Here is a 22,089-nt window from a genome sequence, read left to right as displayed (position 1 = left end):
TTGAGCTCTTGGCTCAAAAAGAGACCCTGTCTCAGGGAATAAAATGTCAATCAATGACTTCTGTATCTCTGATCTCTCTCTGCACCTGCATACACATGTGCACATACAGCTTCCTATGCAAACATATACATATACGTTACACACATACATATACCTCTGAGATTTCAAAAATGCAGGTGCTAGGGGAAGGTGGCAGGGAAGTTAGTCTGGTGAAAGAGGAGATGCAGAGAATGAATACAGAAAGATTTAGGTAGGGTGGGCCCATGGGCGGAAGTGGAGTATGGAAACCTACTTGGAGTCCGTTCTCACTGCAGCCTTCTACAGCTGTACTGGGCCTAGGCTCCAGATCTGCTAGAACATGGCTCTATTAAGAGCCTGGCTGGTGTACTTAAGAGTTACCAGTCAACCAACCCTATCCTCAAACGCAGAGCTGGCAAAACCTCTTCCTGGGTTCATTTCAAGCCAATTCAGGGGAGCAGGGGCCAAATCCTAGGTTGCCAGTCTGTACTAGTTCAGGAGGCTTGGACCTGCTAGGAAATTTTGCTTGTCACCTATGGTGTTGGGACCCCATTGTAGGAGCTGAGGATCTAGAGGGCCACAACATATCTGATGGGTCAGGCAGATGTCATCGATGTCATCCAGGGGCTCTAACAAGTCTGGCTTGCCCAGTGTGCAGGGCTGAGGCTGACTTGCCCAGTATGCAGGGTCTGGGGTAGCATGGAAGTCTCTGGGAAAGGCAGAAAGCTTAGCTGTGCTTACTCATGGTCTCTAGAACACCCTGGAGTTGCAGCTGGGGTCACCTTAGACCTACCAGTAAGGGCTAGGTCTTAGGGCTGTGCATGTACGCATGTACGCATATGCATGCATGTGTTTGTGGTATGTGAATAGTGGTAACTGTGTCCTTGTGCTTTCAAGAGCCAAGAACTGGGAAAGGGGGAGAACGGGTGCCAGATACCTGTCAGGGCTTAGATGTGCTTACCCATGACCCTACTGTAGTCAGACTTTCTTTGGATCACCAGATCCCGAATAATGACATGGGGATGTTTTATGAATTGTGAAAGAATGGCCTTAGCTTAGACTTGTTCCCAACTGGCTCTTAAAACTTAAATTAATGCATTTATATTAATCTATGTTCTGTTACGTGCCTCGTTACCTCTATTCTTTACTCTGCATCCCACTTCCTCCATGTCTGGCTGGGAAATCACCACCTTTCAGATTCTTCCTAGAGTTCCCATCTCTGCCCTGAAGTCCAGCCTATCCCTTCCCGCCTAGCTATTGGCAGTTCAGCTCTTTATTAAACCTATCAGAAGGTACCTTATCCAGGCAAGGAAGGACAGAGACACATCTTCACACCATGTGATCTAATATCCTGCAATACCCTACTCTTTTAAAATTCCTTGTTTATTAATATTCCTGCATGCCACCTTCCTGTCACTCATAGAGGACAGAATTGCAGGTTTATGTGAATGAGTATTGGGTTAGTTTCTGCCCCGCGCTACCGTCTCGCCTGCAAGAACCACGCGGGACACATAGGATACTTCTGCAGAAAGGCTTTAATCCTCTTGGGAGCTAGAGCATAAGCCACATGGCGGAGACCCAGAATGAGGGGAACCCAGCCCTTATAAAGGAAACAGACCCTGCTTCGGACGTGTCACTCTTGGACTGGTCCGCTGCTCCCAGTCCCAGGTGATGCCTCGGGAGTAGGCGGGGACACAGAAGTGGAAAGATACCAACACGTGTGCGTTCACCTGGTGGTGAAGCCGGATGTCAGCGCCATCTTGATGATGGAGGATGTGGCTGCGGCCTTCTACATCTCCCCCTAATTTTACTTCTTTGCAGAAAGGCAACTCCCTCAGAAGGTAAAGATAGAGGTCGCATTTCCCAAAATAGAAACATTAAAATGGGCTTACACGGAATCTGCCCCTAGGCTCATGACACCTGGAATTTATCCGGCCTGCCCTCTGCCATTTTTCTGGGAAAGGGAAATATACGGCAGGAAACCCTTATGCAGGACGACATATCTCTCAGAGAGGACCATTCTCTGTGCGATGCTTTTAAGCTCCACAACCTTCAGGGCTAGCTAAGCCAAGCATTCCATCCTGTGCCATGGACCACAGTCCTAGGGGTGCAGGAGCTGGTTGGCTTAAACCTTATTGCTTTAACATAGATAACCACACATCAGAAGAGGCTCCCTGTTCTAGGGCAGCCAGCGCTGAGCAAAAACCACTTTATCCCTATGGCTTTGGGATTAGAGTCAGCAGACCATCCAGAGGAGAAACACTGTTCCATAGCATAGGACTGTTCCAAACATTCCAACCCCCACCCATTCTTTGAAGTAGGGGATGAAGGACACAATCCAGGACTGGAATTCTTTGGCCAAGCTTATGTCCACTCATGTGGAGTTGATTGTCACGATGGACCATCTCAAGGAGGACAGTAAATCATCAAAATTCTCCTGCAAGATACAAAGACAATTCTCGGGACAAGTTAGCCATTTTTATAAAGTTCTCATATGGTACACTGGTCACACATAAGGCTGGAGTTTTCCATTCATAGCCCAATTGGGCAAGCTGTTATAAGATATCCACCTGTTCTTGTACTAGGTCAATTATTTAATTAAGAACCATTATTCCATCTCTAATAGATGTATCTATGGTAGCCTGCTGATCCAGGGCTGTAGCCATTGTGGTAGATAACTGATTGAGGGTCTTTGTTTTTTATGATATAGGCCGTGCTGTCCCAGTGGTGCCTAGGAAAAACCCAGGCCCTGTTTGTTGATATTAGATTTAAGATTTATTGGCTCCCGTATTTCTTGCCGGTACGGTGGCCTCAGGCTCCAGAGCTCGCCCGCCATCCAAGGGCTGTGCGTGGCCCTGGGCCTGCTCGCTGTGCGGATCCCCGTGTCCCAGGCCAGGAAGTGGCGGCTCCACCCCCAGGCGCCCCCGCCTTCCCTGCGGGGCCAGCCCAGTCCTCTGCGGCTGTGTTGGTGGGGGAGTGTGGCGGGAGCCGACACCCAGACCAAGGTGGCACAGGCAGCAACATCTCAAGGTCCGCGCCAGAGCCGCTGTGGCTCAAGGGGCCAATGGGAGAGGCGGCGACCAGGGCCGCTTTCCTACTAGCCAACTCTCAACATCTGTGCCACAGCAAAAGCGGTTGTAAACTCTCACAGATCCAGCCAACGACCCAATCACCCCAAAATCCAAGGGCCCTTCGCATCCATCTTCCTGGGGATCCTGAAACACCAGATAAGCCAAGCGTATACACAGCAATCTTTCAGGAGGACTTGAGTTCTTAAAATGCTAAGCAGTTCTTAAAAACTTAAGTCGCATTATATAGATGTAATACGGTACTGTCTGTTTACTGTGTCTAAACCTTAATTGTGCTTTTATTATGATAATTACGACCAGTCCTGCCTGAAGTCAGCATCGTTTAGCATAGCCAAATGGAATCAGAGCCATTTTAGCCTCAGAGACCCTCACAGTTTTAGGTACATTGCAAGGTACAATTAGGTACAATTTTGGCCTGGCAGCTTGTGGCACCGCTCTCATTTTCGGTACGTGACACCCTCCAGGCCAGGCACCAACTGAGCCGGCGCAACGTGCCCTCCACCATAGCCACCGAGCAAAGCTCCGCTCCAGCTGCCCTCCAGCCCCAGCTGCACCCACTCTGAGCCCAAACCGGTGTACGGAGAAAAGCAGAACTCAGAGAAGCAGGTTTGCTGCTCTGCAACCATTGAAAGGACCTCATTTAATCTTTTAGGGAATTTGGGCGTCGTTAGTCTCTCTGGCTGCTTCCTGCTGTTATTGGGCCGCTGCATTTAAGGGGTAAACACTACAACATTTCAGGAGGTCTCGGTGATTCAAACCACGTGGATCTCAAGCACATACTTAGGCTCCCATCCTCTGTGGAGGCGAAAACAGAACCTCTCCTCCAAAACATCATATCCTTAGCAGTTTCTAAATTTAAATATCTTTCTCCTATCCAGTACACAAAAGACAACATGAACAACATAACATAAAGCTTTTGATCTTGTAAATCAGCCTTCTCCCCCATTTTTACTTTCTTAGAATCATTGGGGGGTCCTTTTTAACTTATCTGAGTGTGCGCGCACAACCTCCCACTGCTGCTCAGTTTCTGATATGCTCTCTGGACTTTAGAACGTACCTCTCTGAGCATGCATGCCTGCAGTTCTGAATCCTCCTTGTGTCCAAGGGGTCTCCGGCGGTGTAAAGTTCTTCTTCTTCCCGGGTTTCGGCACCAGATGCCCCGCGCTACCGTCTCGCCTGCAAGAACCACGCGGGACACATAGGATACTTCTGCAGAAAGGCTTTAATCCTCTTGGGAGCTAGAGCATAAGCCACATGGCGGAGACCCAGAATGAGGGGAACCCAGCCCTTATAAAGGAAACAGACCCTGCTTCGGACATGTCACTCTTGGATTGGTCCGCTGCTCCCAGTCCCAGGTGATGCCTCGGGAGTAGGCGGGGACACAGAAGTGGAAAGATACCAACACGTGTGCGTTCACCTGGTGGTGAAGCCGGATGTCAGCGCCATCTTGATGATGGAGGATGTGGCTGCGGCCTTCTACAAGTTTCTGTTTCCTGATTGGCTGCAAGCTCCCTAAGAACTGCCTTGTCTGTCTGCTCTCGTTTTATTTCTGGAGTCTGTGCTGTGCCCCACCCCCACATAGTCCTCAAAAACTTTCTACAAGGTTACTCGAACACCTTTTTTGCCACCACTTTACAGTCCCCTCCCATGATTCCTTGCAAAAGAAGGAGTTGGGGCTGCTTAAGTCATGTCTGCCATGGGGCAAGACATTTAGCTCCTCGTGTCCAGGTGACAGCATCCTGGTTTGGGGAGCACACCATGCTGTGGCTCCCAGGTTCAGGAGTCTAGGGGGCTATTGAGAAAGGATTGCATGGTGGCACTGCTCTGTGTTTGGTGGCCTTGTCTTGTCAAGTACGCATCAGGCATTGCCTCAGACACAACTGGAAGCCACTGTTCCTCATTCTTCTGGGACTGTGTATATTGTTACCACCGTGGAAGGACTTTGTAAATCAACTGAATGTCTAATCTATGTCTCTCCTAAAAAGAATGGCTGAGCTGAACAAAGAGAGCTTATTTATCTCTCTTTTATCACGACAGGTATCTAATTCCCCCTCAAATATCAATACATCCACAGATGCCAATGGAGACAGAAAGAGAAACTGCCATCAAAGCCAGGCAGCAGCTGCCTCTTTCCCCATAGAGGAAGCCTAGACCAGGACTTACCACCTAGACCCCCAGGCGTGGCCCCACCAGTTGCTGGGTGGGTCATGAGGTTCCTATGCTGAAGTTGCTAAAGAAAAATGTCCCCTGGGGTAAAGAGTTCATTCTGCCAGGTTCCTTGTGGCATCTTCCTTTTGCCAGTCAGTCCAGCTCTTCCCAGAGACCCCTTCTGTCTCCCCATTTGGACTCACACTCTATTCCCTTCAACCTGCCTTTGCCCCTCCCAGTGTTGATCTGAAAGCCACTCCTAAGTCCCTTCTCCAAAGCTGCCTTCAACTAGTCAAGGAGATCAGCAGGGACCACAGAGGCAGCAGACTCACTGATACCCCTATGCAGAGGAGATCAGCAGGGACCACAGAGGCAGCAGACTCACTGATACCCCTCTGCAGAGGAGATCAGCGGGGCCCACAGACACAGCAGACTCACTGATACCCCTATGCAGAGGAGATCAGCGGGGCCCACAGACACAGCAGACTCACTGATACCCCTCTGCAGAGGAGATCAGCGGGGCCCACAGACACAGCAGACTCACTGATACCCCTATGCAGAGGAGATCAGCGGGGCCCACAGACACAGCAGACTCACAGATACCCCTCTGCAGAGGAGATCAGCGGGGCCCACAGACACAGCAGACTCACTGATACCCCTATGCAGAGGAGATCAGCGGGGCCCACAGACACAGCAGACTCACTGATACCCCTCTGCAGAGGAGATCAGCGGGGCCCACAGACACAGCAGACTCACTGATACCCCTATGCAGAGGAGATCAGCGGGGCCCACAGACACAGCAGACTCACTGATACCCCTCTGCAGAGGAGATCAGCGGGGCCCACAGACACAGCAGACTCAATGATACCCCTCTGCAGAGGAGATCAGCGGGGCCCACGGACACAGACCCACTGATACCCCTATTCAGAAAATCCTTGCACATTGCCCTGAGTTCTCAAGTCATCCTCTCGTGAGCGCAGTCAGAACAGGAGGCTGTTCAGAATAGGAGGTGAAACTTTACTTCCTGTCTATGAGCTCATTCAGGGCACACATTCATCCTCACCCATTGCTGTGTCCTAGTGTGTATCATTGACTCCTCTTTCAACCCTGCAAGGAAAAGGAGGGGGATGGGTTGGAAATGTGTCATTACCTGCCTAGAGATACCTTACGGGGGGGTGGGGGCATCCTGTAGGTACCAGTGCATCCGATTCTCCCCATAGACCAGGAACATAAGCTAGGAATGATCAAGTTACTATAGCAATGACAGCACAGCTTCACCCCCACCCCACCCCACCCCCCAGCTTCTGCATTATATTACCTATGAGATCACATTCTTTAGAAGAAGGAAGAGATGGAGGTGGTGAGAACTGGGTCCTGGACCTCCCTTCCCAAACCCAGTGTATTTTCCATATGAGTTCCCAGAGGGGCAGAGCCTAGGAGGCGATGGGCATGAGTCCCAGAGCCCTGTCCCCTGCAGGCATCTTTGGATCTGACAGCAACACATGCCCTTCCAGCTGGTCTGGTCCCCGTGCCACCATTTGAGAGCAGAAGTGACAGTAAATATTTAATTGTGCCTCCACCATAACTTTCTGCCAGAGCTCTCAATATGCTTTATAAATGCAAATGAGTGGTCGCTTCCTCCCCAGGGGGATGTAAACCTCCCCAAATTACTTTGATTCAGCCCCCACCAGAGTGGAAAGCTGTAATCAGGAGCTCCCCATGCCTGAGGAGCAACTAACCTTAATCACAGGGAGTGGATGGTTCACAGGTCTGCTGTCTGCTGTCCTCTGTCTCCACGCTGGACAGGCTGTAAGGTGATGGATACCTCTTGCCGCAGTTTCTGTCCAATAGATTGCATGGAAAATACTACTCAGAAGCAGATTCAATTACATTCTAACGCAGGCACCTATGACTGTTATGGAGACTGAGGTTGTATTTATGGAATTAACAGAACAAAGGAGTCCCTGGAAGGCTTGGGAATGCATTTGCATCCGAAGTTTAATTCTGGACTCCATTTCCTTTGCCACCATCATCCCCTTCAGTGAGAGTCTGTGGTTGGTGCCGATTTGCATTCTGGGAACTTTTGTGGCTTCACGGCCCAAACAGAAAGTGCTTCTGTTCCTTCCTCCAGCCCAGAGCTGCAGGAAGCTTCCAGATCTGTCTGGTGGGACTTGCGCTGTGATTTGAGGCTTTCTGTGCCAGGGTGGGAAGCTAGCTGTGTGACTTTTCAGAGAGTTGCGCCCCTCTCTGCGCCTTGGTTTCCTGTTCCGTCACATGAGTACTTTTGCTCCTGCTTCAGACCCACCTGGCAGAGATATTTTAATGATCCCCGCGATGAGTTTCTACAGGGGCTCCTGGAGTACCTTCTGAGAAGTGTATTATGTAAATGTGGTATGTCATTATGATCGTTGTTAGTACTGTGAAGTGGAGATGAGGGGAGATGGGACGCGTGCTCTTCGCGAGGACCCCAGCTGTCGGCAATGGGAGGGGAAAGCAAACTCACGGTACCTGCTCTGGTATTTTTCATGTGATAACACAGATCAACCCTAACCCAAGCCCAAAGAGGGCAAGGAAACGCAGCTTTTCCTTCTCCTAGGCAACTTCCAAATGTGCACTCTCTATCTGCGGGGGCAGAGATGCTAGCCGTGCTACAGGCATGGTGCACACTGTCATGGGGCACGGGGAGGCTTTCTGTGGTCCTAACCCTAGAGAACCCTATGTGCCATGCATTCCACACGGGCTCCTGGTGTCTACCTGGCCGTTGTTTATGGTCCATGAAGGTCCTTCTTTGTGGGTTCTTCATTAGACCTGCTCAGGCCCTCGGGTGGCCTTTCCTAGTGCCCATTAGCTGGCGAGGTCACTCGCTGCTGGGATGGTGGATGTCCAGGGCCCTGTGTCTGGAACTGACTTCCTTCTTGGGTTCTGGGGTAGGCAACTTTCTGGAGAAGCACTGACCAATGAATTTATCAGGGACTTCTTTTCATTGTTGAGCATGGGCGCCCGTGTGTGTGTGTGTGTGTGTGTGTGGTGTGTGTGTGTGTGTGTGTGTGTGAGTGTGTGATGTATGGTGGGTGGTGGGTGTAGTCTGTGCACGTGTTGTGTGTGTGGTAGATGTGGTTTGTGTGTGTGTGTAGTTGAATATGCACACATATGTGAAGGTCAGAGGCTTATGTTGGGTGTCTTCTATTGTTATCCACTTTATTGAGACAGGGTCTTTTACCAAATCAGGGTCTTACCATTTCAGCTACACAGACTGGCCAACAAGTCACCAGAATCCTCCAGTTGATGCCTCCCCAGTGCTATGCTTATAGACGTATACCCTGCTTTTACATGGCTGCTAAGGATCTGAACTCAGTTCATATGCTGGCCTGGCAAACCCTTTACCCACTGCAGCATCCCGGTGATGATACCAGCCATCATTGTCTCTTTCATTTCATTCCCACAGCTCACCTCCGGTTTCTCTTTACACCTCTAGCTTCTGCCTTGACACTTGTTTCCGTCAAGTCCAGAGATTCTGAGTCTGCTTTCTGCCTTCATATCTCTTTCCTGAAGCAGCGAGTGTGGAATGGCTGTTGGCACGGTGTAGGGGGAGTAGTGGGGCCAGAAAGGAAAAAAGGGATCCGCTGCATTGACACCCTGCCCCCCTGTATTTTCTACACTTCTGCACATAGTCCCAGCATCTCTGCAGCTGAGGTGAGCTGTACTGCCCTGTTGATATGTACACACTCTGGGGAATCTGAATGAGTAAGATACCTCTACCAGCGTGTGTTTATCGTCAAAGACATCACTCAGGTGGGGTGTTGGACCACATACCCATCATCTCAGCTATTCAGGAGGCTGAGGCATAAGGATCACTTGAGCTCAGGAGTTCTGGGCCAGCCTGAGCAACAAAGCAAAGCCTTATGTCATAGGGAAAAATTGTACCTCTGGAACAATTTGATGACCACCTAAGGAAAGTACATTGACTGATACTTTCTATGATGTATCCAAGAATTTAACTAAAAATGAATCAGAATGTATTTAGGTGAAAAAAACCTTTTTACCTTTGGTCTGGACAAAGAATTCTCATGTAGGGTAGTAGACTATGGAAGAAAATCTTGACGAATGATAAGTTGGGATTTGTCCAAATTAAAATTTTGAACCTTTGAAAAGACACTGCTAAGAAAATGAAAGACAAGTGCCCAATTGAGACTAAATATTTATGATGTGTGTCTGAAAAAGAATCAGAGTCCAGAACATACAAAGGACTCTGAGGAGACCCCAGGACGGCTGGACAGAGGTGGGCAGTGCTTGCCTCCCCAGTCAGGAGCCAGTGCAGTGAAGTAGCTGTGGAGGGAGTGATGCGAGCCCTGTGAGACAGAGACCTGGGATAGCTGCTCCAAGAAGGGCAAAGAGCAGCAGGAACCAGGACCCTGAACCCCTGGCTGGGGGATGACCATTTTTGGGGGGAAATGGCAGAACCACATTTTTGGGGACAATCACAGTCTACTTACAAGGGAATTCCATGGTCAAGACAGGCTGGGGCTAAGTTGAGACTGCTGCCTGGAGTCTGCACCATAGCATTTCTCAGAGAAGAGCCTACATCATCTCCTCCTCTTCCTCTTCCTTTGAGTACTAGAATGATGCAAGTGGTGTCCTCTTGAGGACAGAGCTGCTGTAGGAATCCATATGCCTCTCCCCAATGTGAGTGTAAACTTCTGTCTATGCCCATCCTGGATGCCCTGCAAACATTCTCCCAAACTTGTACAATGCCCCAAAGCTTCAAGAACCCAACTACACCTACCTGTACACCTGTGATTCCAGCAAACAAGCCCATGTAGTTCCCTGTACAACAGGGACAGGTGGTTCAGCACAGTTTGTGGTGCAAGCCCCAAGACCCAAAAGAAACAAAGCCCTTGCCTTCTGGGACCTGCGCCTTTCCATCCCATTCACTGCTGCTGGCAGCTTCTTCCTGTGGTTCCCCTGTTCCCTAGTGCCTCAAGAGTACATCACTGAGAGACCCAATGACATGCCTCATTGGATCTCTACTGCCAGCAGTGGTCACCCCAATGAGGTTTAGGGACACATTCCCCATGCTCTCTACATTCCCAGTGCCACCATTGCCATTATAGGAGACCACCAGCAACAGAGGTGCTCATCCTAAGCAATCAGCTACTAAATTCTGCATCTCCGGCATTGCTGTTCTCTTCAGAAGTGTCTATGTAGCAGGTGTCCCTACCGCCACCGCTCTATGCACCAATCACTGCATCCACTTGGCTGCTAGAATGTCCCTGCTCCCACACAATCTGAAATCAGACGGGCCCTGCTGTCACATGCACCATCTTAAAAGCTATTGATTCTAGCCAAAGAATCTCTATAGAGACTGAGCTGTGACACTAACCTGGAACTAAATCCAACTGAGTCTACCAGAGGACTGCACTAAGAAACATCTTCAGCTGAAAGGTGTTCATACGAAGGCTGCCCTTCAATTGGAGGAGACACATAATCTTTGGGCTGTGCAAACATCAATGTAGAGACACAGTAAAGATGAAAAAGCGCAGGGGTACAATGTCTCCAGAGGAGTTCACTACTCTGTAGCAGAAGACCCTAAAGAAAAGGAAAACAATGAGATGCTCCTCATGTGATTCAAAATAATGATTCCAGGGACATGCACTGAGAATCAAGAGAGCACAAACAGATGAGTCAGTGAAGGTTTAAGAAAACAACTTAGAACATGACTGAGAAATGCAGTAGGAGTGCATAGAGACTGTGGGAAAGAATTAAAGCCTGGAGCTGAAGAACTTGGGAAGTCAAATATAAAACAGAGTTAAGAGCCTCATCGACAGACTCCATCAGCAAGAAGAAAGGCTTACTGAACCGGAAGCTGAGTCTTTTGAAGCATCCCAGGTCACAAAAAAGGGGCAGGGGTGCCTGGAGGGTTAGGACTTTTGAAGCAGCATTGTACAAATTATTTTAGAATTATCAATGTTCAAGAAAGTAGCCAGTGTCCCTGGCCTTGGGAGAGATGCAGACATCCATGTCCAGAAAGCCCAGAAAATCTCAGGTGGATTTGACCTACAAAGGCCTTCTCTATGATGCTTAGTCACGAACTATGAAAATTCCAAGACAGAATTCTAAACACAGTGAGAACCATCAGATCATATTTAAGAGCTCCCCCACCCTGCCCCAGCAGACTAACAAGCAGCAGACTTTCTTTGCAAAATCCTTGTAGGCTAAGAGGGAATGATATGGTCTATTCAAAGTTCAAAAAGATATAACAATTGGCCAGCCAAGAATATTATACCCAGCAATGTTTACCTTTGAAATTGAAGAAAAGAAAAAAGATGTCTTCAGACAAGCAGAGATGATAGAATTCACATCATCACCAGACTGGTTCTTCCAAAAACATAGAAATCATAGAATCACATAAAACAGAAAGACATCTCCTGCTCAGCGATTGGAAGGCCACAATACCTTTGTCAGTTCACAAGCTCAATGTAGTTTCCATCAAAATACCAATGACATTCTCTATAGAGCTAGAAAAGACAACTGCAAAATTCTTATGAAACGAGACATGATTCAGGATATTTAAAGCAGTGTGATACAAAAAGAATGAAGTTGGAGGCGTCATAATGTGTGACTTCAAAACATACCACAAAGCTATAGTAATCAAAAGAGCATAGTATAAGACAGTTAACTATTGACAAGTGCTTCGAGATCATATATTGGAGAAATGACAGTCTCCTCAATAAATGGATCTGTCAAAGCTGGATATACACGTGCAGAAGAATGAAGCTAAATCCCCACTTCTCAGACCGACAAGAGAACAAGGGAGATTTGTGATGTCAAACTTTGGCTTCCACACACATATGTGTACATATGTACCCATGCACATGTGGAGACTCATACAAACGTGTGCTCAGTCCAAACATACACTGAACTATGATTACTACATTGTTCAGTAATCTCAGGTCTGAATACATATCTAAAAAGGAATGGAACCATTGTATTAAAGAGAAACTTCATGCCTGTGTTTATTACAGCATTATTCATAAGAGCCAAAATGTGGAATCAACCAACACTGCCACTGAAGTTGAGAATGTGGTGTATATGTATGCATGCATGTATGTATGATGCATGTATGTATGTATATATATATATATATATGTCTGTGTGTGCGTGTGTGTGTGTGTGTATGCTAGGATACTATTGAGCCATGAAGAAGGCACAGTATGCAATGTTGGTGAAGATTTGGAAGGATTCCTACTCTCATGCAATAGTTCCAACCTGGAAAAGAATAAATATGTGAACAAATTGAGATACATTCATAAAATGAGATTCCACTTTGCATAAAGAAATGATGCATCTGAGTGTGGTGATACATGCTTGTTCTCTAAGCATTCGTGAGTTGGAGTGGGGAGAATTTGGAATTCAAGGTCAACTTGGACCACATCACAAGACCCTAGCTCAAAAAAGTTCTCCCAACCCCAATACCAGCAAAAATAACAACAAAGTAAAAAATTATTGTATTCTCAAAATCTGAGTACATCTTAAAATTGTTATCCTGAAAGCAGCCAGATAAAAGCAGTACATAGTATATAATTCAATTTCTGTGAATGTAAAGACAATGGTTTTTGCTTCATAATGATAATGGATCAACCATTGCCTAGGTGCAGAACAGAGTGGGTTATGAGCCAGAGATTAAGAAGGTCAACAGGGAATAAAGAAATGTTCACCTGCACTTGTGCTAGGGTTAAAACATAGTACATCCCTGCTTTGGACCTGCCCTTTGTCAAATTTCCTAAGCCCTTGTCAGGTTATTGGGGAAGAGAGGGTGGGCATATGTCTGTCCCAGGGCAAAGGGACTTGTGGGAAGGTAGAGATTTAGGGGAGCAGTTGGTGTCTGGGAATTGCCGTCTAAAGGTAACAACAGGGAGGAGGCAGGGGGATTTTGGAGTTGAGAAGAGAGGCTGGAGAAGCAGTCAGGTACGGAGGAGGATACACAGAGGACCCAGCAAGGCTAGAGGAAGGCATGGAGTTTGGCTACTGGGTCAGCACGACCCTGAGAAAGTCCCTGGGTAGAGAGGTGTGATGTGGGTAGATGCTGGATGTGGGGGTTAGAGATGTGAGTGCAAAGATGGGTCCTGACACACCGCTAACTGAGGAGTCCTGGAGCGAACATGAGGTCTGCAGTGGATTTCAGCAAACTCTGTTCCCTCACTGTGTCTTGGTTGTCACCAAAGAGCCTGAGTGTGAAGATAACCCAAGGATATTTCTGGCACCAGCTATGATCACACATAGCTTCATGCACTGTTCTTTTTCTGATTTGCAGAAACATTGATGGACACAAGGACAGCCACTGCAGAGTTGGGATGGACGGCCAATCCTGCCTCTGGGGTAAGTATCAGACCAGCATCCTTCAGTCCTGCAGAGAGATCTTGAGTCCATAGGGTGGCTGGGAAGTGCAGGGCTTTCCTAAAGCCATACATGTGGGGAGCAGTGCACAGAGGGAATGCTGGGCGTACTACCTATCCAGAGGCAGCACCAAGGGCTCTCAGATCTGTTCCCTTGTGTGTGGTGCAGAGCATCTTGTGACCCAGTCTTTTCAGACAGCTAGCTCCTGGGCAATGCAGACTGTAGATGTATCAGAAGTGGGCATTAACACTAATGCCATTGTAACACATTGGAGATCAGCAGTGTCCACAGAGCTGCACAGAGACCACGGGCATGAGGAAGGGGCTGGTGGTCAAAAGTGCTGAGGCTGACTTGCACCGGGAGCTTGCTTTAGAGACACAACCTTAATTGATTTGGTCAGTGTACATGTACCTGGCCAGACCCTAGAGCTATAATGAATAGCTTTGTGATGCTCATGATCTCCTGGGAAAGACAACCATGTTCATGGGTAAGTTAGGGCGCATCTCTTCTGTGTGACACTGGAGAGACCAGTGGACATACATGACACAGAGCTGGGAATGAGGAACCCAGGGGTGGGGGAGTGAGAACCTCTTCACAAAGAAAAGGTTCGTGTGAACTGGATTGGGGCGGGGTACAGTTTAACAGGTAGGGCAGGAAGTGCTGGGGAAGATGTTCTAGGTAGAAGGGGCAGCTGGTCAAATGGTGGGTGATGAAAAGACACGCGGAGGCGGCACAAGTCTGTGTGTGGACCACAGCAGTGTGTGGGGGAGTGTCAGGATGAGGTGGGGCAGAAAAGAACACAGCACAGTCAGAAGGTCCTTGAGTTTTTAATCTTGCAGGATATGGAGAGATCTGAGCAACAGAGTAAAAGGGCCACACTGTTGATAAGACTGTGGAGAACTGCTGGAAGGAAGGCATGGGGTGGCTCCTTCAGCTTCTTTGGGTGCATGAGAAGAATCAGATTTAAATGCTCCACTCACAGAGCCCTTTGAGAAGAGTGAAGAAGTGGGGGATCAGCAATGATGGACCACAGTGAGACAGAGGAGATAGAGAAGATGCCCACAGTGATTGGCTTTATCTGGGGCTTAATGATAAAAGGAGAGTGCTGGGGAATGAGGAGAATCTTCTTTCCATTCAAGAAGTGAAGTCAGGTAGAGCAGGGCGGCCCTAGGCTTCCTCACCTGCCCTTGGCTTTCTCTGTTCCTGTGTTTGGTAACATGTATGTTTCATGGCAGATTTTCAGCATAACAGATCCTCACCTTATGCTAAGACCTCCTCAGGTAGTAGGTCAATGGTGCTCTTCAGGGCTCTCACTTCCACCCCTGACCCCAACCCCTGCATTTGCAGGTTGCATTACCCGGCATAAATACCGTGCCTTCGGTCAGGATGAAGCTAGTAATCCCCAAAAGAGTGAGATAGGACCTAACAAAAGACCCAGCTGGACAGGTTCAAATACTGATAGAGATACTGTGGGCAACCAGGGGAAACCAGTCTGCTCCAAATAGTACTTCACACAAAGCTGATGAGATGACCAATATAAGATGCCTGGATATCCCAATCTTGTTCCCTTTCTCAGATCTCATTAGTTTTGGCTGGCTTGCATGTGCTTATAAAGACCATACACGATTTGTAAATGTCCTTCCCCTGATTTGTGTTTCTCTCCCTTTCCTCTTGTACACAACATCTGTCTTCTTAAACGTTCCATCTTTTCCGAGGAAGATGTTCCTTGAGGGAGACGTTCAAAGTCAAGTGATGCCCTTTAGAGATGGCAGCTGTCTAGTTGCTCATGGTCTGCCCCTCCCACTTGTTCCTAACATGGTGGCACTTTTCTTACAGGGATTCTACAACCCAATAAGTAGTCAACTGATGCTCCAAGAACCTGCTGAACTTGTCTGGCTTAGAACAATCAGTGGGATGCTCAGGCTGGTCCCTGGTCTCAGTTGAGAGGGTTATCTTAAAGACTATGCTTCCATCCTGTGGTCTTTTCTCTCCTCTCTCTGTTGTCATCCTGAGTAGAGGCTGCTAGTGCTGATAACTCACCCACTGTTTCCATATCCAACTTCGCACCTTGCCTTGGATTCTCAGGGACTGTCCATCTCAACACAGCATAAATAGGGCTTACCGCCTTCTCAGCCACATGTATAGGGTTACAACCACCTTAGTACCGAGCAAAGGTGTGAGAACAAGAGCAATCCCCCACTCTTCCGTCACATTACTCTGTTCATTTGGCCCATCCTCAGGGACACCTTCTCTGTATGCCAGCTCTGCTGGACCCTTCCCTGCTCCATCACAGATCTTCTAGGTGTCAGGGGGGTTTCACAGTGACATCCAACACCACTGTAGCTTTTCTGTCTCTCTACGTTACCACAGAGGAAGCAGTGATTAAACAGTCTAAGTTAGGAGGAAGTAAAGTGAGGGAGACTGTGGCAATAGAGGGGAGGGGATGAAGACAGTGTGGGACATAGAGAACCAGAAATACTGGGGACACATTTACCTTTTAAGGAAGCAATTCTTAATTCTGTTAAAATGCAAAGACAGAGATCAAAAGGTATCTGGAGAGGTTCGTGTGCTCTAGGTTGGTGAAGGAAGCCATGGAATGGAGTCTATCCTAACTTTCTCCCTGTTGCCTGAGACTGGGATTGAAGCATCTGACAATGAAATGAAGTTGGTTAATCTTGAGCATGAAATTTTAGGAGGTGGAGAGCATTTACACGAACTGCCACTGACTGTTGGAGAGAGGCGAGGCAAGCTCAACAGGAATGTGGCTGAGGCTAGGGCCACGCTGTGAGTGAAGACCAGCCATGCATATGTGGTGGGCCAGTCTACAGGGTCGCTGTTTCCTCCCTGACTCTACCTGGAGGAGAGATGGCAGTGGATGTACCCAGAGTTACATTGTGCAGGTGTAAGGGTGAGATTGAAGGATGGAGGAGCTGAGCCCAGCGAGAGGCTGTTGGCATCTTATGGACTGACTGTGTTGACCAGAGGGAGTCCTGGTGAGACTGTAGAACAGGTGTGTAGACACATCCGAGGCCAGAGCGGGACCAGAAGCTGTGGCCTTGTGTCAGGGGTAAGATTTAAGGCACAGCCCTTAGAGGTAATGAGAAGTCCCAGTTGAGGGCTGGGGCAGAAGATAAACTTCAGATCCAGAGGAGCTTAGGTCCCTTGAGAAGCTGAAAAGACGTGGTAGTGATTCCTATCTATCTAGAATCCAGTGGAAAAGACACAGGTCTTGAACTATCTCTCTATAGTAAGAGCTAATTTAGTAAGCCATCAATTAATCAAGCTGGGGAAGGGAACTGGGTGGTGTCGTGAGGTGAGCCTGGAGGGAACTTTGAGTTAGGTTTGCTCTGTCTTAAGAAGGAACTGCTCCATGCTCCCCAAGAAGAGACACAGCTGGCACTGTTACAGGTGCTGTACCCACCACATGGTCAGCTTGGGCTCCACAGAGAGAGCCTAAGCGTCTACTCTTCAGTTTATGTGGCTGTCCATAAACCTCTGCCGCTGTGCTTGAGAACAACCTGATCTGGGCTTGGCTAACCACCCATACCTAGCCCACAAGCCATTTTCAGTTTGTTGTTAGAAAGTTGATTGTAATATTACATGTCAAAATCAGAACATATTTATGCCCAAATTCGAAATACTGCTTGGTAATTAAGCACTTGCCTTTAACATAAGCCTCTTGGTTTAATCAAAACCACACGCTACCCAGTGAACAGAGGGAAAAAGTAAAAATCACATTATAAATGAACAAAGCTAGGTAGGTGCTGAGTTTCCATGTGAGGGCATCCCAGTGAGGTTCTCCAGGAACCCCCATCTTAGACGGGGTCCATCCTTGTCCTGCCAGCCCTCCACAGTGTAGGACCTCTGGGCAGTAGTGAGTTCAGAGAGTCTGGGGTGATTGCTGCACTATAAATGGTGGCCTTTATGGACACGTGCTCCCCGATAGTCCTGTTTTTAGGTGCTGCCCGACACTTCCCATTCTTGCCTTCCTCCGTGACCCTGGGCATCATTGTCCATGTTTTCAAGTCCCAGAGGATGAGTCTGCTGCAGTTCCACGTCCCTGGTGCCAGCCTAGCAGGGCACAGGCACCAGGAATGTCTGTCAGCCAAATAACTAATACCTCTTTGCATCTGTAACCCAGTGCTCTAAACCAAGAGATGCCCAGGGCAGGTTCATTATAGTCCGACAAAGAGTTAGTTCTAGGCCTTGCAATATCTAAGTGCCATTAAAGAGCTAGTTAGCAATGCAAGCAGCACTTCCTCGGAGATGAGCCCAATAGAGGATAATGGACACCCAGAAGGTGTCTGTCTTTTCAAACTCCCACTGGAATGGGTTAGAGGCAAGTCTGGGTCCCTCTGAGAGTCAGGCATATTCAATTTCCTTGTTGGAAATCTAAACCCAAAGTTCCTTTACTCTCAAAGAGCTCGCGCCGAGCTCACCTACTATTGCACCTGAGCCATGGATGGCCTTCCTTTGTGTCAGTTTCTGTGTCTATGATGTGAGTCTCCCGGAGCGGACATCTATAAAGTTCTCATCTTCAAAGACAGCTTTGTGTGCTTCCAGACTCCATATGCATCCATGCTGCCTCTCGGAATCACCTTCACAGCCAGTGGCATGTGGAGTTGACTATTTTAATACTAGCCATTCTTCACCAAGGCTTGCTAGAGGAGAATTGCAAAGGGATCCAGAATCAAGCCTGGCAAGCCCACAGTTTGAGTGAACAGGCTCCTGTGTGTTTTCTGTGTTTAGAATCTACATGCATATAAATATATACATACACACGTATATATATTTTATGTGGGTATATTTGAATGTATGTGTGTATGTATGCACCTACATGTGCCTGTGTTTGTGCATATAATTTATATGCATGCATATGCATGTTTATGTTTGTATACATTTGTGTGTCTTGGTATATATCTGTGTATATGTGCATATTTATATGTATACATTTGTATGCCTTTACATTTCTATACGTATATCAATATGTATGTATCTGAATGTGCACATATTTTTATGTGTTATATGTCTGTGTAGATATACATGCTTGTGTGTATATGTGTCTATGTATGGACAGGTGAAGTTAAATGAGTTTTACTCAGGCCTCTCTAGGCAGTTCTGTGGTGTGCTAGGAGGATTATTGAACTGATAAGTGCTAAACTCTTAGAACCAGCTGCTGAGACAGGGAAGAGTCCTGCCCGAAAGTCTCTATCTGGCCATTAACTCCCTGCACAAGCGGCAGGCAGCGGTGAGGCTTTTCTGGTTGTCCAGATGTGAACTGTCTGGGTCACTTGGCAGCCCTGGCTGTGTCCTCCATCCTCAGGCCTTCAAGGCACCATTGACAGCTGCCTTTCCTGGGAGTAAGGAAAGTACACTCAGGAGAGAAAGCTCCTCCAGTAACTGACTGTCTCTTCTAAGCCAAAGAAAATCAATCCCGATTTTCCTGGGCTGGTGAATGACAGGCCCGAGGAGCAGCAGCCTAGGCCTGGGCCGCGACATCAGATCTCTGCTCACATCCCCACGTGGCTGGTCCCTGTTTATGTGACCAGGGCCTGCCCTTTAGACTCCCTCCGCTCCTCTGCTCTGTGGAGTAACAGCATCACACAGGATACAGAGGAGGTTCTCGTTGGCACCTCCGTAGGAAGCACTAGCTGGTTCTCAGCCCTCTGGAGGGCTCAAGCTAGTCTCCTCTTCCTTTGATGACTCAATCCTGCTAATTAGGACAGAAACGCCCCGAGCTGAGTTAGGGGTAGATCCAAGTGAGATTTAACTGGGTGAGAAAAGGGTTTTGTGAATGGAACTTCCCCTGTTTGGCTTTGGAGTCATGCCAGGAGCAGGAGGGCAGAGGAAGCGGCCGGCTGTGCTTTCTCATACTGTGTGCCGGTCTGAGAGCTTATAGCCTGGTGACTGGATTCTGGTAGCTACTTGCAACATGTACTTCGCCTTCCTCAGGACTTTTGGTGGCCATTGACAGAAAAGCACAAACCAGCCTTGGAGGAAGCAGCCTGGCTCGTGGCTTGGGTGGGCCAGGTGGCATGAGGCTACAGGTTGGGCCAGTCTAGATCCTAGGGGTGAGCTGACTCCCCTCAACACCCCACCCCCACCTGTATCCTCTATTCTTCCTTTTCTATCTCTCCAACTCTTTCTCCTGTTTGGTCTCCCACAGTATTGGGTATCGGTGATGCAGCTCCTCTTTCTCACAGTGTTGGGTGTGGGTCTACAGCACCTCCTTCCCTTCCACATTGTCCATCTTTATGCCAGGAAAAAGGAAACACCTGCTGCTGGGCCCTCAAGCACAAGCCCTGGCATTTGTTCTACTTGGGTCCGACTGAGTGGGCTTGGATTCTGTACCCACCCTCAGACAGAGTCCTCATTGCGCACACACAGCCTGTGTCTGCTGTGTGCGGACTTAGGCCCAGCAGAAGCCCAGGGACCGAAGGGAATGAGGAATCAGCTTTCCAGGGGGAATCAGGGTATAAATTCCAGACAGGCTATTAGATGACAAATAAAAATGAAAAACAGACAAACAAAGCAGAAGAGGCCTGCCTGAACCAACGACTGGGCTTTCCCAGGCTCCATCTTACTGGTGAGGAAACTAAAATGGGGAGCAACTGATAAATTACCTTAGATCACATGGCTAAAAGGTGTCCCGGTCGCCCTTTGACCTCTGGTAGACTGATCCCCTGTGGCACAACTAATGAGAAGCCTGCTTAGGACAAACCACAGATGTGAAGTGTGGAAGGCTCAAGCCGAGTCGCCCATGACGTCCAGGAATTCAGGCACGGTGCGTGAAAGGTTTTATTTTTCTCACAGTATGAGCCATGAATGGAACTCTTTCCTTAGCTGTTACCCAGGAATTAGTGTGGCTTTCTCAGCCAAGAGAGGCCAGCCCCCCTGCTGGTGGCCTCTGACCCCCTGATCTCTCCTTCCTCCTCCCTCCTCCCCTTCCCTCTTCAGGTAAACCACTGAGCTAAGTCAGGGCCCCCCACCCTAGGTCTCCCACCCACTCTTTATCTTTTTCTCTCTCTACCAAAAGGCCTGTAATTAGGAAACATTAGCAGGCTCAAAACAGCTTTCATACCTGAAACATCCTCCCTAATTGCTCTCAGCCGAGCTCTTCCCTGGCTATTAATGTCACTTTTATGAAGCAATGAGGAGCAAAACACCCGAGGCACTTAAAACATTTTTTTATATAATATGCGTCTTTTAGGAATGGAAGTTTAAAATCACCTGCCTGACAGAGACAGTGACAGATAAAGGCGTGGGGGGCTCAGGACTCGAGCCAGGAGGTGGAGCCTCCTGTGGGAGATGGGCCACTGGAGCTCTAGGACATTCAGAATCTGCTCTCAGAAGGAAGAGGCCAAAAGGCCTGGTGAGGCAGGAAGGTTGGTGGGCACTAGATGGAGCCTCGAGGGAGGAGTGTGAGTGTGTGTGTGTGTGTGTGTGTGTGTGTGTGTGTGTGTAATGTGGTGGGTGTGGTCGAGGTTGAAAGAATCTTATTTCTAGTTTACTGGAAAAAGGAACCTTGGGAGTTGTGGCTTTCCAGAGTCTTGATGTCACACTAAGTTCCTTTCTTTACTTTAGAAGTGACTCACAGATGCATCCAACAGCCTATTGTATTAGGTCTGTCCAAAACCTCCAGAGGTCACTCAAACTCACCTCTCCCTTTTCGGAGAAGACATGCCCCAGAAAAAAACAATTGCCTCAGTGGCTCACCTGTGACAGTCAGGTTCCAGCTCAGGTTGGAGCACACAGGCCAGATCCAGCTCGTTTGCACCCTAATAGGCATAACCCATGTTGACTGGAACTGATAGATGTCTTTTGTCTTCTCTCAACCCTTCCATGGGAAAATTGTCCCAACCCTGAAACTCTTCTGAAAATGGCATTGACAGCTCTTCCCTGAGTTAAGGGCAAGGAGTTCTTTGGATTGTGAAAGAAAGCAGGCTTCCTGAATCTTGGCACCAAATGGAGTAGTGTCGACCAGCTCTTTCCTCCAGGATTCATAGTACTCAGCTAGGAAGCCTGAGTGAAGGGCGAGCATCAGAAGCAAGGTGAGGCTGACTTAGGATGTCAGAGAAGGGGTCAGAGTGATGGCTCAGTTGACAAAGTTCCTGATGCACACACATGAAGGTATGAGTTTGGATCTGTAACACCCTTGCAAAAAGTTGATTATCCCAGTGCTGAGGAGGTAGAGACAGGGATACCCACATGGCTTTCTGGCCCATTGGTCCAGTCAAATCAGTGAGCTCCAGATTGTGAGAGGGCTCCTGTCTCAGTAGATAAGGTGTAAAACAATTGAGGAAAGCACTCGGTATCAACATTTGGCCTCTACATACATGCACATGTGCATACTCTTACATATGCACGTGTGTACACAAACATGAATATGTACATAAACTGAATACACAAAAACATGCACTTGTGCCTGCACACACACACA

At 48.2% G+C, this 22,089-nt stretch overlaps 1 protein-coding gene across 1 annotated transcript in view; it reads left to right on the top strand.

Moving 5' to 3' along the window:
* The window catches only part of Ephb1 (EPH receptor B1), a 439,224-nt gene that overhangs the window by 119,108 nt on the left and 298,027 nt on the right, over positions 1-22,089 (top strand). Inside the window, exon 2 of the mRNA XM_085689627.2 lies at positions 13,567-13,631. Coding sequence (XP_085545753.1) covers positions 13,567-13,631 — 65 coding nt within the window. The remainder of the gene's footprint in view (positions 1-13,566; positions 13,632-22,089) is intronic.

Source organism: Myodes glareolus, chromosome 4, assembly GCF_982192425.1.
Source record: "Myodes glareolus chromosome 4, mMyoGla1.1, whole genome shotgun sequence".
NCBI classification, from domain to species: domain Eukaryota; kingdom Metazoa; phylum Chordata; class Mammalia; order Rodentia; family Cricetidae; genus Myodes; species Myodes glareolus.
The sequence above is the reverse complement of the archived record's forward strand: the minus strand, read 5'-3'. Positions and strand labels throughout refer to the sequence as shown.